The sequence below is a fragment of the Bos indicus x Bos taurus genome, chromosome 4 (genome assembly GCF_003369695.1).
Source record: "Bos indicus x Bos taurus breed Angus x Brahman F1 hybrid chromosome 4, Bos_hybrid_MaternalHap_v2.0, whole genome shotgun sequence".
NCBI classification, from domain to species: domain Eukaryota; kingdom Metazoa; phylum Chordata; class Mammalia; order Artiodactyla; family Bovidae; genus Bos; species Bos indicus x Bos taurus.
Window position 1 is genome coordinate 7529112 of NC_040079.1, and position 18650 is coordinate 7547761.

The 18650-nt window shown below is 46.9% G+C and overlaps 1 protein-coding gene across 2 annotated transcripts; it reads right to left on the reverse strand.

Annotated features, from left to right (window-relative positions):
* Positions 1-1599: 1599 nt before the first annotated feature.
* ZNF212 (zinc finger protein 212) lies at positions 1600-18242 on the reverse strand. 2 transcript variants are annotated; one of them, XM_027538710.1, is made up of 5 exons: positions 18104-18242; positions 5586-5970; positions 5358-5484; positions 4304-4393; positions 1600-3527 (listed from the first exon to the last, which is right to left on the reverse strand). In XM_027538710.1, exons 1-5 carry the CDS (start codon positions 18238-18240, stop codon positions 2716-2718), a joined length of 1551 nt encoding a protein of 516 aa, XP_027394511.1. In that variant the 5' UTR covers positions 18241-18242; the 3' UTR covers positions 1600-2715. The 2 variants fall into 2 exon arrangements, with proteins under 2 accessions (XP_027394511.1, XP_027394512.1); XM_027538711.1 differs by having other exon boundaries at positions 5586-5975; positions 18104-18235.
* Positions 18243-18650: the final 408 nt, after the last annotated feature.

Here is an 18650-nt window from a genome sequence, read left to right on the forward strand (position 1 = left end):
CAATGGACAGCTGAAGCAGGCAAGATTTTTTTGTATCACTGGCAAACAGGGCATTCTGTGAGCAGAGCATGACCTGGAGATCTTGTGAAAAGGCAGTTTCTGATGCAGTGAGGCTCCGAGTCTGCATTTCTACTGGGCTCCCAGGGAAGGCCGATGCTGCCAGTGCAGAGGCCACGCTTCGGGTAACAAGGACTTAGAATCCAACCCAGACACGAGGTCCTTAATCGTGGTCCACCAGAAGCAACAGAGCCTGTGGTCAAGTGTGTGGGCTCTGAGGCAAGATGGCCTGGGTCACAGCCAACTCTGCTACATCACCTCTCGGGTCTCTCCTCACATCTCACGTGGAAAATGGGGTAATACCCACCATGTAGGGTCTTGTGAGGAAGAAGTTCATTTTGACGTGAAGAACTTGGAACAGTTGCTGTTCAGTCACTTGGTCCTGTCCAACTCTTTGCAACCCCACTGACTGCAGCACACCGGGCTCCTCTGTCCTCCACTACTTCCTGGAGTTTGCTCAAACTCATGTCCACTGAGTCAATGATGCCCTCCGACCATCTCATTCTCGCCATCCCCTTCTCCTCCAGCCCTCAATCTTTCCCAGCATCAGGGTCTTTTCCAGTGAAAACACTGGGCTTCCCCTATGGCTCAATGGGTAAGGTATCTGCAATGTAAGAAATACAGGAGATGTGGGTTTGCTCCCTGGGTGCCGCTACTACACTAGTCCAATGGAGTGATACAATCATTTCCCTTCCTCAAGAAGAACCTGACTTTGCTGGAGAAACAGGACCCTATCTCCTATTTTGCTTTTCTCCCCAAGATGCAAAGCAAAGGCCGGTCACGTTAAAGCACTCCTGGGATGGGATAAGGGGGTGTCTCTAACGCAAAAGGTCATGGGGAGGAGGCTGGAGAAGGGATTCAGGAGGTGCTCCAGAGGTCTCCTGCACATGGTGGAGCTGAGCACTTCTCAGGGCCTTGTCCTATGACAACCTCCCTCCCCACTGTGTCTCTATATCAAGACTACCCCTTACCTTACAGAGACCAAGCTCGTTTCTATTTAATCTCCACATCCCTCTCACTCACCTCACGGGCAACCATAAAGCCTGTATAGAACTTTTCAGTTGTGTGTTCTTACAAAATGACTTGATCCCGTGGACAGAGGAGCGTGGCGGGCTACAGCCCATGGGGCTGCCAAGAGTCGGACCCGACTGGGCAATGCACACATACATACATGTACATTTTTCATTTGCTGAAATAGTACTGTGTTACAGATCTCATTCAATTTCTTACATTCCCCATCAGCACCAAGTACTTAAGATGGACCCACACGGCTACGTAGACACCTAAGCCAACACTCCTGTCTCCCAACGACTCCTCGTGTACCACAGCATTTCACCTGCCCTCCCTATCGCCTACCTCCCAACGACTCAGACACTCGGCCTGTCTATAGCCCTCGACCACCAGAGACACTGGCGAGTATCCCCCACGTGCCCTCCTCTCTGCTGCCCGGGTTTAAGGAAGATGCGGGCCAGGCTGTGCCACTAGGCCTTCACCCTGGCCCCAGGAGGGAATTTTCAACAAATGGAGAAAGACATCAAACGGGAGCACATTTTTTTTTTTTTTTTGCCAGTAGCAAGTTTTATTCTAGGCAACTGCAAATCATCAAAGGGGACACTCACACAGGAGCCAGGAGCCCGCTCCCACCTCCCCAACACAACAGGCAGGTGGGTATTCAACACCCCTGAGGGACACGGCGCTTTTTCTCCATCTTCTCAGGAAGTCAGGCCCAGAACAAGTGTGGAGTGTGTGTGATCTGAACAACCTCAAGAAACAACTGGTGTAACCGGGACCAACTCAAGGGACCACTGCACGGTACAAGCTGAACCACCGAAGTGAAAACGGAGCTCTCCACCCCGGGAGGCTGTGGAACCACAGCAGGGAGGGGCTGGAAGGGCAGGGAGGAGTCGCCCTCGCAACAGCAGCCGTACCCCAGCTCCTTTCCTGGACCCTTCACACCCAGCAGGCGCTCTGGGGGCTCCCTCACTATGCTGTCCCTCGTGGTCAGTTAGCCCCCCGAAGAGCCCAGGACCCCCACAACAGGGGCCTCAGCACTGCGTCCCGGCCTCTGGCTTGACTGAACGTAAGCAGGCTGAGCGAGCCTGTGAGTGACTCCCTCTTGGAGGGCAAGCCAGGTCCCCTTGTTAGGAACAACTTCTACGACTCTGAAAATTTAAACAGCGCCGGGCTTTCTTCATCAACTAAAATGTAATTCCCCTCTCCCCGCAAAAAGGTTCTTCAGAGCAGGGTAAGCAGTTCCCTTTAACTATCTCCTCTACTTGTCAGGAACCAGACCACGGAAGAGGAGGACCCATGGGGCTGTGCTCCCACATGCCTGCTCACTCCTCTGGCCTGATTCAACCCCTGGGAAGACCCAGAGGCTGGGAGAGGCCACTGGCCCGGCGGGGTCAGACAGCCACCCCCAGCCCGAGACTTTTGGCTCCAACGGGAAAACCAGAGATGGCAGGAGAGGCCTGGCCCAGGCTCCCCACCTCCCCTGGATTTCAGGACTGCCTCTGGGCTCGGCCTGGCGCCTGGTCACGAAAGCAAATGAAAAAGAGCCCCCTCAGGAAGAAGTCAGTCCCCGACCCTGCAGTGTCTTTTGGGGGACAGTGCCAGCTCCCCCCACCCCCCCCTCCGCTGGGTGAGGGGCTGGCACCCCTAGAGCAGGCCGCTGGGCCTGGCGGGCTGCAGGGCTGGCCCACCCCGTTCCCGCTGGTGGATCTTCTGGTGCTGCAGGAGGTGCTGCTTCTGCACGAAGCTCTTCTCGCACTCAGGGCAGCTGTAGGGCCGCTCGCCCGTGTGGATGCGCTGGTGCCGCACCAGGTCCGACGGGTGGCTGAAGCTCTTGCCGCAGTAACCGCAGAGAAGGGAGCCCCGGCTCCTCCTCCAGGGGATGTGGCCAGGCAGGGCGACCAGGCTGTTGGGTGAGAACCGCTCCTGGGCTGGGTGGCCAGCACGGGCGGCCTCCTGCAGGTGGCAGCGCTGGTGGGTCAGCAGGCTCACCCGGCAGCGGAAGCTCCTCGCGCATGCATCGCACTGGAGCGACTGCGCCTTCCGGGCTGGCGGCTTAAGCTGGGGCCGGGGCCGGGGGCTCGCCTCTGGCTCCGAGGGGGTCTGCGGGTGTGGGGCCTCACACTCGGGACATCCGCAGGGGCCAGCGCTGTCCCTTCTCAGCTGCAGGCCTTGTCCACACTCCCGACCCGGCTGCAGCTGCTTGTGACACTTGCGCTTCGGGGGGCAGCCCAGAGTTCTGCCACTGCCAGGGTCTCTCCCACCGTCAGTGGGCTCCTGCAGACGAGTGTCCGCAGGACCCGATTCCAAGAGGATGGAACTGCCCTGCCCATCCCAGAGCTCAGCCTGCTCCGGGCTCAGGAGAGCCTGCTCGTTGGCAAAGCCAGAGCACTCTCCAGGAAGGTCCGCGGAGCTGTCCTGCGTGTACAGGGTCTCCTGCTTGACCACGACCTCCTCCACTGCCAAGAAAAAGGAGAGCCACAAAAGAGATCACAGTCTAGGTTGTCTCAGAGCTAAACACACCTCGGCAAGCTTCAGAAGGGCTCCAGTCAGAGTACCCCAGGACCAAGTGAACTGGGACAATCTGAAAGAGGAGACTGAGTGGCTTGCAAGACCTGAAAAACTAAACCTATACTCAGGTAGAGACTGGACTGGACTCTAAATACAGTATGCTTACAGGACACTGTTATAAGTTCTCCAAGCCTGTCCACAAATTTGCTTTCAACCTCTGTAGAAAATGGCTAGATAAACACAGGTAACGCATAAGCTACTTTAAGTGTTAAGTGTTAAAATAATAAATGTGAATAATAAAACAAACACACACCTAAACCTGTAGCTTAGAAATCCATGTATCCAGCTCCGTTCTTCCTGCCTAGTCTCCCCAGATGACCTGGTTCCCAGTGGCTTCTCCTGCCTCTTACCCAGCGAGCCTCACTCCTGCGGATATGACCCACCCTGTTCTCAGTCTCCGCTGGGTTCTGACTCAGGTCTATTAGGCACTCTACCCTGTACGGCACACGGAAGGGCGAGGTGGCCTCGAGTCCTAAGGACTCCCCGCAGCTGTGAAGGAGGTAAGAGCCACGTATAAGAGGTGAACTGATGACAACCATAAAGGAGTTTACAACAAACGCCGGACAAGGTGACTGCCGATCGGCATGGGGCAGTTTGGTGGTGGCAAAGTTCACAACAGGCTGCCGGGGGCGGGATGGGCATGGAATATTCTGGAGCCACTCACCTGGGTGGACACCACGAGACTCTTCCTCCTCCAAGTCACCCGGCATCTCTGCACCCAACTCCACTTCTCCTTCAGGCTGGCCAAGCACCTCTGGGTTGGAAAGGGCACAGTGTGAGCCCAGAAGACAGGACTGGTCATTTGCCAGTGAACAAGGCGACCGAGGTCAAGGAGCTGATGGTAAAACTTCAGAAGATTCACTGTCACTTTCCCTGAGCAGTTTCAGACAATTCAGAAAATTATGGCCGATTTGAAGGAGCCACTCGGCTAACAGCTGTCTTCACGCTCCTTCTCAGCCATTGGGGGCCAGGCCCTAGAGCTCCCTGTTTTTCTCCCACCACCACCCCCACCTCCCACGGTCGGGGGCTCCTTTCCAGGGGTCTAACTTCATCTGGGCCACAGCGCTGCAAGGCAAGGTCAGGACTGCTGTCCCCACCGGGACAGACAAGGCAACAGCCACCAGCACCTGTGACCCAGCCAAGGTCACAGTCTCCTCTCTAACCATTTGCCCCTTCCCTCTCCCTCCCTCTGCTCTGGTCACAGCGGCCTTCTGGACAAGCCTCCACGGACCTCGGTTCTAAAGGAGTTTAGAACCAAACAAAATGCGTTTATTATTTTACCTATCAAGCAGCACTTCTAATAAACACAGTATGAACTTTGAAACCACAGGACTGGCTGTTAATTCCAGGAAAATGCCAAGAAACATTGTTTGGTGAGTCCCTGCTGCCTGCCCATCCCAGGTAACAAAGGATTTCTTGTCAAGCCGTCCTAAATATTAAAACCAGCTTGAGGTATCCTAGCTGTGTTACACTCTAATGCACATGATGACATCTTATCTATTAGTATAAACACTATCAAGGACTGACTACATGAATACAAAACCTTTCCAAGAGTCTTCCTAAACTGAGGGCCTGGAGATTCCCATTACTCAACCCGGCGGAGGCCAAGAGAGGACCCACAGCCACGAGAATCCCAGGTGTGGCCTGGGTCACAAACGCCTCGGTCAGGAATTGCAGGACGTCTGAGGGCAAGGTCCGGGGAGGAAACCGCTACCTACTCAGAGAGACCAGAGTCTCATAGTTGCTCTTCATCACGTTGGCATAGAGCTCCTTCTGCCAGTCCTCCAGGTTCTCCCACTCCTGCTCTGAAAAGCAGACGCCATCATTTTCAAGTGACCTGGACACCTGGAATCACAAACGTCACACAGTGAGGGCCTCCAATCAAGGATACAAAGGACAAGCCGGCCACTGGGAAATCTTCAGACAGCCCCTGAGAATCGGCTTACCTTGGGAACTTCCCCGTTGCTGCCCGGGGGCAGCCGCAGGATCCAGAAGTTCCTGTTCCTCAGCAGGTTCTCCACGTTCTCCAGCCGCCTCTGCAGCAGCCCGTACTCCTGCAGCAGGGTCCCCAGCACGGCCCACTTGCCCTCCAGCTGGTTCCCGAGCTCCACGGCCGTCTTCTCGCAGTCAGCCAGCTTCTTCTCGGCTGTCCCCGCCCGCCCCTCCAGAGTCAGCAGGCGGGCGGCCTGGGACTCCACCTTCTTCTCCATGGCCTGGATGGCGGCCACCACGGTCCAGAGCGAGATCTCTGTGGTCTCCAGGTAGGAGCTTTTCTCCGTTGCTTGTGGGGGTGGCCTGGAGGAAGTCAGAGGGCTGGAGCGGTGCTTCCTCCTGTGCTGAAGAACCAGGTGCAGGGTCAGGCGGTCAGCGGCTCTTCCAAACAACAGGTTAAAAACACACAAGGGGTCCAGGAACACTACGGCACCCAGTTTCTACCTTTTTTTTAGTTTAAAAAGCATGTGCTTTTATATTCTGATACCTCAAATTACACGTATATGCCATAACAAGAAAAAACTGAAAAGGAGAAAGAAAGAAACATGTATGTAAAATATCACCATCCAGAAATAGGCTGTTGAAATTTTGGTATGTTGTCTACAAGGTTTCCCCCCTCTCCCCCAACTTCTAACTTATTTTATTTTTCAACAAAACTGCCATCATATTGTAAATGTTTTGTTACCTGCGTTTCAGTATGACTTTCCCGTGTCAGTATTCATGTTTTTAAGCCAATTTTTTTCTATTTGATATTTTAGAGTATGTGTGATACTCTGCTATGATAAATGATGTGATTCCCATCCACTCTCACCTCCACATTCCTGCCAGACTTCGCAGTGGATCACGTCAGCTCTGCAGGTGGCTCCCCACAATCAAGACAAAATTCCTTAGCAGGACCTACAAGACTCACCACATCCACCTTTGCACCTTACCAACCAGGAGAGTGAAAACTGAATCCTTCAGAAACATTTACTTAAATGACCTGAGTCCTCTGGCACTGTCCTAGGCTTCACATTTTTAGGGTCTGTCCCTGACAGCGGCTGAGGCTCAGAATTAATAAAACCAGCACCTGGGAAGTGTCCTGAGCTGTTGTCTTGCCCACTCTGTGTTCATGGCAGTCTTAAACCCCCAAAGCTCCATATTCTCTTATATGGCACACACTTTATTCAAGGCTGCTTCTGTAACTATAATGAGGACATGGAGAACAAGACATTGGAAGGAAATACTTTTAGAAGAACTGCCAGGGCCTGAGCTTACGGTCTAGAGAAAGAGGGGATGAGATGAGGCCAACCAGTGGCACAGAACTGAACGCTTAAGTTTGGCCGTGACCTACTCCAGGTAACCAACTCAGTCCGTTACTGAGCTATTTAAGTCAAAGGCTTAAATATCCCCCTTAAAAAACATGTAAAGAAAAGTTTAATGTAAACGAAAAATACAAATGAAACCAAAAAATTCGATTACTGGATAAATTCATTTCACCACACATTCTGTTCCTAAGTCTCTAGTTTATTGGCATCTCTTTCCCTTCTGTGGCCCAGCACTGTGTTACTTGCTAGCACTGTTTTCCAAACAGGAAGGTGGGCTGGGATCTAAGCAGAGAAACAACATCCCTCCTCTTCCATGTCGTCAAAGGCTAAAAAGAGCAGGCAAGCCAAGCTTCCTCTTTTCTTTTGTTTTAAATTATCTATCATGACAGAAACAATGTGAATGTCCATCAACTGGTGAACGGATAAACAAACCAATGGTGGTCCATCTGTTTGTTATGGGTTGAATTATGTCTCCCCAAAAGGACAGGAGGAAGTCCTAACCCCCGTACCTCACAATGTGATCTGACTTGGAGATAGTCTTCACTGCCTATCAAGTTAACATGAGGTCAGGAGGGTGGGCTCTAATCCAAAGTGACTGGCCTCCTAAGAATGTGGGAGAAACACAGACATGGAGACAAACAGACACAGAGGGAAGACACGGTGCGAAGGCACACGGGAGCAGGTGATTGCGCGGCTCTGGAGGCAGAGGTCGGGGTTACGCTGCCACCAGGCAAGGAAGCACCTGGCGCCACCAGAAGCCAGGGGAGAGCAGGGGTCAGATGCCACCCCACAGTCCTTGCAAAGAGCCAACCCTTCGGGCCCCTGGATTTCAGACTTCTAGTAGCCTCCAGAGCTGACAGACAATCAATTTGTTGGTTAGGCCACCTAGCTGGTGGGCCTTTGTTACAGCAGCCCTACGAAAGATACACCTTATATCAGAATGGTTAGGGTTAGTCACTCAGCGTGTCTGAGTCTTTGCGACCCCACGGAGTGTAGCCTACCAGGCTTCTCTGTCCATAGAATTCTCCAGGCAAGAATACTGGAGTAGGTTGCCATTTCCTTCTCCACCTTATATCAGAATACTCCTCAGCAATAAAAAGGAACAAATTATTGATACCTGTAACAACATGGATGAATCTCAAAATCACAAATGTGAAAGAAACCAGACACAAAATGCTACATACTGCATTCATTTACACGACATTCAGGAGAAGGTAAAACTATAGACACAAAACAGACCAGTGGTTGCTGGGGCTGGGACTGGAGGAAATTAATTACTTAGGGGGTACTTTTGGGGATGATGATGACAATATTCTGTAACTTGGTAATATGATGGCTACACATATGTCCTCCTTGGAAGGAAAGTTATGACCAACCTAGATAGCATACTGAAAAGCAGAGGCATTACTTTGCCAACAAAGGTCCGTCTAGTCAAGGCTACGGTTTTTCCAGTGGTCATGTATGGATGTGAGAGTTGGACTGTGAAGAAAGCTGAGTGCTTAAGAATTGGTGCTTTTGAACTGTGGTGTTGGAGAAGACTCTTGAGAGTCCCTTGGACTGCAAGGAGATCCAACCAGTCCATTCTAAAGGAAATTAGTCCTGGGTGTTCTTTGGAAGGACTGATGCTAAAGCTGCAACTCCAGTACTTTGGCCACCTCATGCGAAGAGTTGACTCACTGGAGAAGACTCTGATGCTGGGAGGGACAGGCGGCAGGAGGAAAAGGGGACGACAGAGGAGGAGATGGCTGGATGGCATCACCGACTCAATGGACGTGGGTTTGGGTGAACTCTGGGAGTTGGTGATGGACAGGGAGGCCTGGCGTGCTGCGATTCATGGGGTTGCAAAGAGTTGGACACGACTGAGCGACTGAACTGAACTGAACACATTTTTCAAAACTCCCTGAACTACAGTTATGCTTAAGGAGTGAATTTTATTGTATGTAAATTACATCTCAGTAAATAGGACGCAGAGTATCAAGGAAGGAGAAAATGTTAGCTATCGTAAAAGATACCATAAACAAAATCTAGAAACAAACAGGGAGAATATTTGTAAACAGGATATGAATCAGGAAGAAAAGATAAATAACCCAAACATAAAACTGCAGACTATAAATTATTTGCAAAAGTGGAAATGTAGGTGGTCACTAAGCAGATGAAAAGACAACCACATGAGCGGTCAGGAAAGCAGATACAACCAAGTGAAATCACTTTTCATAAACCTGGTTGAGAAATATGAGAGAGAGGGCAAGGGAACAACAACCAGAGCCGATTATGAACTGGTAATCTGGTACCTTCGTAACATTCCTGGAAGCAATGAAAAATACTACAAACTTGAGGGAAGAAAATATCCAAAAGGTCACTAAAAGCCCTTTCACCTAGTGATACCACCAAGGGACTCTTCAAAAATAAACAGATTATTATTCAGCGACATACATACGAAGATGACTGATTACTGGCAACATACTTTGGAAGAGCCCAAACCTGGAAATAATCTTGATGTCTTTTTTTTGTCTGCACCAAGTGGCTTATAGGATAATTCCCCGATCAGGGACTGAGCCTGGGCCACAGTAGTGACCAGCTCCCCATGGGGCTCAGTGGGTAAAGAATCTACCTGTCAATGCAGGAGATGCAAGAAATGCAGGTTCGATCCCTGGGTTGGAAAGATCCCCTGAAATAGGAACTGGCAACTCACTCCAGTATTCTTGCCTGGAGAATTCCATGAACAGAGGAGCCTGGCGGGCTACAGTCCACAGAGTCGCAGAGTCCAGACACGACTGAAGTGATGAGGGACACGGTGACGGTGCCAAGTCCTAACCGCTGGACCGCAAGGGACTCCCTCTAGATGTCTATTAAGAAGAGGATGGTTAAATAAATCGTGGCACAAAGATGATGTTACACAACTGTTAAAAAGAATGAGTGAGACCCACATGTATGATCTGGAAGAATGTTCATCATACACTGATACGATAAAGCCAACTCTGAGGGAAATACATTTATTATGACTTCATTTTCCTAAAGAAGAGACAACATAAGTGTTTATGTTTGTTTTAGCACACAGGAAGGTGTGGGAAGATATTCACCAAACTATACTAACACAAGTCAGCCTCAGGATGTGAGAAAGAGGGATTTTAATCTTTGATTATAAACTATTGCTTGTTTGACTTTTTCACTGAACACATACTTCTCTATAATTTTTTCCTTAGCTTTCATACATAAGAATACTCCTGAAGGCAATGAGAAACCTTTAAAAGTACACTTACACTCACCACATTTCTGGATTTTCTGGGACAATCCTGCTTGCAAATTCTATCTTGTTGTCAGATCATGTATCATACACCGGGCCTGCAGCTATGGCCTGCTCTTAGGAAACCTACAAGCTGCTTGAGTAAAACACTAAAGCACAGTCTTAAAGTGACACTCGACAAAGCTGGACAAGATGATATTTAAGGTTGCTTCTGACTCTGAGATAGATGACTTTTTGTATTGAACAGATTAAAAAAAGAATATTTACATAATACATAAAATATATAAAGTCGTGACAATAAATCTCCATGTAACCAGCATTCAGGTAAAAAAGCTATTTAATTAAAGTTAAACACATATGTGTACACACACACAGAGAATACCTTGGAGATACTGTGGGTTCAGTTCCAAACCACCACAATAAAGCAGGTATGACAATAAACAAGTCAAATGAATTTTCTGATTTTCTAGTACATATGAAAAGTTATGTTTACACTATTCTGTAATCTAATGTAATAGCGTTACATCTAAAAAACAGTATATACCTTAATTAAAAAATACATTATTGATAAAAAATGCTAACCATCATCTGAGCCTCCAGGGAGTTGGAATCTTTTTGCAGTATTAACAGCAAAGATCATTGATCACCATAACAAATATAGTAACAATGAAAAAGTTCAAAATATTTTGAGAATCACCAAAACGTGACACAGAGATACAAGGTGAGCACATATGCTGGAAAACTGGCAGATGACAGATTTGCTTGATGGAGAGTTGCCAGAAACTTCAACTGCTGAGCAACACTGCCAAGTGCAGTAAAGTGAAGCACAACACGCGCGTGTGCGTGTGTGCCTGTGTTATCTATGTATCACTTTACAGTCCTTCGTGCAACTCTCTGAAGTAACTACTATCCCGAATTCGTTTTTTCACTATTAACTGCCCTTTTTCATTTTTTTTTACGTTTGTTTCCAAAAAATATATTCTTCTAATTTTTCATGTTTTAGTATTTTATATAAACAAGTCACTCTTCTACAACTCCAGGGAACAACTTGGTATTGCCGGTGGCTCTGATTAATTCATTTTCACTGCTGTATAATATTCTACCATGTGACTACACCACAGTTTATTTTTCCCTTCCACTACTGATGTTTCCTCATCTTCGTCATTACAAACAGTACTGTGATGAATAGAACTGTACCTGGCTTCTAGTGGATATGGGCAAGTTTCCCAAGGCATAGTGCTAGGAAGGGAACTGTTGGCTCATAGGGTATATACACATCCTGAACTTAAATAGATAACGTCAAATGGTTTCCAAAGCAGTTGTACCAATTTCACTCCCATCAGAAGTCTGTAAGTATTCTGGCTGTTCCACAATATCATCAACATTTGTTACTGTCAAACTAAAATTTGTGTCCCTGTATCACTGGAGAAGGAAATGGCAACCCACTCCAGTGTTCCTGCCTGGAGAATCCCAGGGACGGGGGAGCCTGGTGGGCTGCCGTCTATGGGGTCGCACAGAGTCAGACACGACTGCAGCGACTTAGCAGCAGCAGCAGACTGAAAGTGATAGTTGCTCAGTTGTGTCTGATTCTTTGCAACCCCATGGATTGTAGCCCCCCGGCTCCTCTGTCGATGGAATTTTCCAGGCAAAAATACTGGAGTGGAAAGCCATTTCTTTCTTCAGGCTATCTTCAGGACCCAGGGATCGAACCTAGGTCTGTTGCACTGCAGGCAGATTCTTTACCTTCTGACTTGACACACCAGGGAAACCCTTGTGCGTGTCCCTCTATAGATCTGAAATGATATCTCATTATGGTTTTCACCTTCATTTTTGTTATTAACTAGCAAGGGATAAACATCTTTCCTTAATGTTTACTGGCCATTCAAATTTCCCCTTCACTGCTGAAGTCTTTCGTCCATTTATCTTTTGGGTTATCTGACTTCTCTAAGTATTTATGAGGTTGTCTGATACAGTTTGTCTGTAAATTCTGTATACTAATCTATCAGTTATATGTATTACAAATCACTTCCCTTATTCGTGCCTCATTTTAAAATTCTCTTTACTACTGTTCAATATAAAGTTTTAATGTAGGTGAGTTTTTTCTCAGTATTAATTCTCTTGTGGTTTGCACTTTCACGTCAGGCATATAAAAAACATCTATATCACACGATACTGTCTTCTAAACACTTGACAGTTTTGACTTTCATATTTAATTATTTATCTCAACTAGAATTGAGACAGTATTTGTGTAGAGTGCAAGCCTCAATCTTCATATGGAAGTCAACAGAGCTAATACTATATCCTGAAAAACCCATCATTTACCTGTTATCTCTGTCATAAATCAAGTTTTCATACATGCAATCAGTCTGTTTCTGGCATCTCTCTTCTGTTCTATGGGTCAATTTTCTACTGCTTTACCAAAATTACCATCCTAATGACTATGCTTTTTGATAATTATTGATACCTGGTACAAGTCCCTCTTACTTATTTCACAGGAGTATCTTGATTATTTTTGGGCTGGTGATAGTCTACAAGTTTGAAAGATTTCACAAAAATATCTTTAGAGATTTTGTCTGGCACTGCATCAAATTCATAGATAAATCTGAGAAATGACATCTTTAGAATAAAAATGTTTCAATCCACTCACAGTACATACTCCTTTCCTAACATGTTTTTAATATCTTTTGCTATTTAAACATATTCCATAGGTATCTGTTCCAATCATCAATTGCTATATCATAAATAATTTTAAAACGTAGTGGCTTAAGACAACAACATGTATTTTGCTCACAAATCTGCAACTAGAGGAGGCTTTGTCAGGGACAGTTTGGTCTACATGTTCTGTTCGACAACTCTGCCTAAGGTCCCAGTCTGCAGTCAGCATCAACCACTAGAACACACTTGCATTTCTAATAGGGCATTTTTGCCTTCTCTCTTTTTTCTTCATTAATCTCTCTAAACATTGAAATTATATATTGATAGCTATGTGGACGGAGAAGGCGATGGCACCCCACTCCAGTACTCTTGCCTGGAAAATCCCATGGACGGAGGAGCCTGGTAGGCTACAGTCCATGGGGTCTCAAAGAGTCCGACACGACTGAGCGACTTCACTTTCACTTTTCACTTTCAGGCATTGGAGAAGGAAATGGCAACCCACTCCAGTGTTCTTGCCTGGAGAATCCCAGGGATGGGGGAGCCTGGTGGGCTGCGTCTATGGGGTCGCACAGAGTCGGACACAACTGAAGTGACTTAGCAGCAGTAGCAGCTATGTGGATAAAAAATTATTATCCTCTGTGTCCGTGCTGCACAGTATTACTGAAGGAAAGTTACACAGCTCAAAATAGCCTGGAGTTAAAACTCCCCTCCGGGTCCTCCCCACCATTCTATGCAAAACAAAGAATTCTCTCACCCAAAGAAAAGAAATGGACATTAAGGTTGATTACGCCCAGCTCCCAGCCGGTCCAGCCTCTGGCCAATCTCCAGAATTCCTTGCCCCAGCCATTTAAGAGCTAACTACTCCAAACAACCTTAGAGAAGAAGAGGCCCCCTTAAGACAGTAGATTTCCACATATATGCCTATACATACTTACTCTTTTCTTGGGTTAGTGCAGCAGCTCACTGATCTGACTGGTGCCCCTTCTCGCCTCATTAAAGGTGATCTGTTCCTGTAAAGTGCCGGTCTTGTTCTTTTTCCGAACCTTGCTTTCTCTAACTCCCTTACCCTACAGTAACCGCCACCAGAAACATTCGGATGCTAAAATTTAATTAGAATTAATTAAAAATGGAGTTCTTCAGTTCCTCAGCTAGTGAGCTACATTGCAAGTGCTTGACAGCCACATGTACTTTGTTCCTACTATACTGAACAGGGCAGAGAATATTTCCATCATCTCAGAAAGCTCTATCGAATGCACTACACCCTTACTAGTCTTTTATTCATAAAATACTAAGGTTGTGTTAAAATTTCTACTATGACAGTGAATTTTCCTTGTAGTTCTATCAATTTTTGTTTACTATATTTTGAGGCTATATAATTAGATGCACATAAGATTAGAAACATTCTATCAGGATGGTAATTAAGTCTTTTACCATAATAAAAGCAATAGTAGCCCTTTATCTCTAGCAATATTAATACAGTTAAGTCAATTTTCCTTTTTAAACAAATACTGTTTATTTTTTTATTTTATTTTTGGCTGCGCCGGGTCTTTGTTGCTGTGCATGGGATTTCTCCAGCCGCAAGTGGGGGCGATTCCTCATTGCTTCTCCCTGTGGGGGCTTCTCTTGTTGTGGAGCACTGGCTCCAGGAGTTGCAGCACAAGGACTCAATAGCGGTGGCACATGAGTTTAGCTGCTCCACGGCATGTGGAACCTTCCTGGACTGGGACTGAACCCGTGTCCCCTGCAGCGGCAGGTGGATTTTTAACCACTGAACCACCAGGGATTTTCCCATGGTTAGTATTAGCCTGGTACATGTTTTCATATCCTCTTATAGTGAAACGTTTCTATAGCTTAATCTTTTAGTCATTATCTCTTATAAATCATTTGCCAAACTTTAACCCAGATGGGCAGATCAATCTCTGCCTCTTAACTAAAACATTTAGTCCATTTACATTTATTGTAATTGTTGGTCTATTTTTATTTTTACCTTATTTGTGCTATTTATCTCATCCTGTTTCTTGCCTTCTTTTAGATTGATTTTTTTCTTATTCTATTATTCTCCCTTTTGAATTTAGGTTATATAGCCAATGTCTAGGCTTTTAGCAACCATCCTAGAAACTGCTTACAAAGACTTCAAACATCTGAAATTCGATCATCTCTTCCTAACGTTGGAGAAGGCAATGGCAACCCACTCTAGTACTCTTGCCTGGAAAATTCCATGGACGGAGGAGCCTGGAAGGCTGCAGTCCATGGGGTCGCAAAGAGTCAGACATGACTGAGCGACTTCACTTTCACTTTTCACTTTCCTGCACTGGAGAAGGAAATGGCAACCCACTCCAGTGTTCCTGCCTGGAGAATCCCAGGGATGGAGGAGCCTGGTGGGCTGCCGTCTATGGGGTCACACAGAGTCGGACACGACTGAAGTGACGCAGCAGCAGCGGCTTCCTAACATTTATATCAACGCTGCCATGTATTTTAATTCTATCTTTGTTTTTAACCCACAAGAGAGTATTACTCTTTTATTCAGACAATAGTTGTTTAGATTTACCCATTTTAATGGATATTTTATTACATTATCACTTTCCACTTAGGATAATTTTCCTTGTACCTTAAGTACATTCTTTAGAATTTCTTTAATGAGTATACTAATAACAAATTGTCAGTTGTCTGAAAATATTTTACCATTTTTTTAAAAGATACTTTTGAGAAGTATAAATATGGGACTACATAGTTATTTTCTTTTAGCCTTTCCACAATGCCAATCTACTGCTGGTTGGCTTCCAGAGTTGTTGAGATGAACCTCATCAGTCTTAAGAATGGTTCATTTGAAGCCAATCTTTTTAAAGAATTATCTCTGCATTGTATTCTGTACCTTCACCATTATGTGTCTAGGTAGAGATTTCTTTATGTTTATCCTGATTGGGATCTACTGGGCTTCTAAGTGTTTGTATTTGCATCAGTCCTATGATACCCTCGCCCATTAACCACTCATCAAACATGGCCTCCAGTGCAGATTGTGTGTGTTTCCTATTGGAATTCCAATGTTTTTCTTCTGAAATTGCAACCTCTGAAATCTCTGAATGACTAATTTTTTGTCATTTTACTGGCTTTTTCTCAGTTTTTCATTACTTTTTGCATAACTTTTATTGGGAATTCATTTTTTCTTAGATTTTTATCTATGAGAATTATTTGAAGTCTGAGTTAAGTGCTGAATACTTCAGAGAAGATTTGAGGTCATATGAATTCAGGCAATAAGCCCACTGGAGAGTCAACATGAATTCTCAAGGGGCACCTTGTACCCATCTCTCAGCACCAAGGTTTGTCATGATTTTCTCTGCAATTACTCCCTAGAGGTAAGAGCTTACTTCCAGTTCACCCTTAAGGTTGCCCTTTGAAGTTTCAACGTTACAAGACTGGAGTTGAAGGCGTCTGAGACTTCCCATCTTAGGCTGTGAGTTTTGTCTATTTTCCAATGCCCCTTGAGGTTATAAACACTACCAATGAATGTTCAGTAAATGTCCTCAGAGTTGGCTTCAGAAATCCTTCTTATCTCTTAAGAGCTTGCTCTTTCATATGCTCTACTAACTACATTTCAAATATATTTGTTCCCTCCCCCACCTCAGAATTTTTGGTTGTTTTCATCAGGGCACCCTTTGGCCATACTGTCAAATAAGAGTTACAGAATCCTTTATCTGAAGACGAGAAACGAAATACACTTGAGGACAATTTAAATATGTTCTGCATTGATAGATCCATAAATTAATTAAGGCATACTTGGGGATTTTGGAGGACAAGACTTCCTTTTAACAAGATCTGTTGAAGACATGTAGGAAACTGCACTGAACAGTTAGGAAGAAGTATTTTGGAAGTTAGTAATGTATCCTCCAGCCCAACTTTAGAATTACAACGTGGTCTTGAGGAAAAGGCAGGTCTTTGACTAGATCACCTTAGCTTAAAGGAATCAAATGAGGTAAATATAGTGATATTGTGAACATTTGTGTCTTGTCATAATTCATTGAAAACACACACTGTATCAAGTCTCCCAATCCTTCCCCTCTTAGTTCTTAACAACTTCCCACAAGAATCAAATACAAGACACCCAGCTCATGGTCAAATTTTCACAACAGGATCTCCTTAGCCCTCTCACATGATTCTGAAAGTGTCTCTAGATAAAGAAATGCTGCCCTAAAGACCAACTGAACTCCATCTGCCCTTTCTACAGCAAATCTTATATCATCAAAGTAACCAACACTTCGTAATAAGAGAATGTCAGAGCTGCCAAGAACCTTGTGTGATGCAAACTCAGTCGCTTCAGTCACGTCCTAATCTTTGAGACCCTATAGACTACAGCCCGCCAGTATCCTCTGTCCATGGGATTCTCCAGGCAGGAACACTTTACTGGGTTGCCAAGGCCTCCTCCAGAGGATCTTCCCGACCCAGAGATCAAACCTGGGTCTCCTGCATTGCAGGCGGATTCTTTACTGTCTGAGCCACCAGATCATCTAGTAACTAGCCAAACATTCAATTTACAGCTAAGGAAACAGAAGCTTAAAGTGAACTCAGTTACCTAAAATCACTAGACTGGATAGCTGAGAGCTGAGTTACGGGCTAAAACCCAGTTTCCCGACTCCGTGCCCAAGCTCCACGTCTTGCCATTCCCTGAATGGGGACATGTGGGAGAGGAGATGGAAAGAGATCGACAGCTTCCCACACAAAAAGCCAGCAACTTACACCGTGAGGGTAACACCTGCCCCCCGGGGAGAGAAAGCCCAGCCTTAACTTCAACCAGCGCGGCTGCAACCCAGGGCAGAGTCTGCAGCAGGAGAGCACGGCAGAAGGAACGAGAGCAACCCCATCAGGCCGAGGACGAGCTGGTCACAGAGAAGCAGAGTCCTGGGGTCCCGGAACACGGGGCAAGTTCGCTGGCAATGACGGGGACCCAGGGTTTCCCTTCCGCGTCTCATCAGCCAGAAAACGGGCTCTCAGGGCGCGACGGAAACAGGTCGGGACGGTAGCAAATCCAAGAACATGAAACAAGCCTCGGAGAAGTTTCTCGGGAAGACGCCGGGGCTACGGCCGACGCGGAGGGAACCGTCCGGGAAAGGGCAGGGCTCTGGGGTCGTCGGGGGAAGGTCAGCGTGGATCCGTGCCAGCCGCTGACTACCGACGCCCAGCCCCGCCGGGGCCGCACCTCGAAGTCCAGCCCCCGGCCGGGGGCTCCGCCACCCTCAACACGCACCCGGGCCCGCACGAGGAGGACTCTTACCCGAGCAGGTGCCAGCTCCGCCATGGCTGCCACCCGGGGCCCGTCTGATACGCCTCGGGCTGCGTGCGGGGTTTCCTGGGGGGCCCGCCGGCACCTCCTGGCAACCGCCCCCAGCGCCGTGTTGATGCAAGGTGCATTGTGGGAGTCCGGCCCTCCCGGGCCAAGACGGGCGCCACCCGCCGATCCTCGCCGCGCGGGGTTTCCCCTGGCGCCTCCGTGCGGCAGGAGGGTGAACAACACCTCGGCATTCAGCCCGAGAGGGACGGAGGACGAGGACTTTCCAAGACAAGGGCAGGTTGCAAATTTAAGACGAACCTCCTATAAGCACAGCTTCATTAATGAACCCCAAACAAGCAATTGTCTAAGTTTTTATTGTGATACGTTTACCACTTCTTATCAAACATTTAATTCCATTTAAATTCATCTCTCAGTGGTTTGGAGAGCTTCCCTGGTGGCTCAGACGGTCAAGAATCTGCCTGCAATGCAGGAGACCCAAGTTTGATCCCTGAGTAGGGAAGATCCCCTGGAGAAGGGAACGGCAACCCAC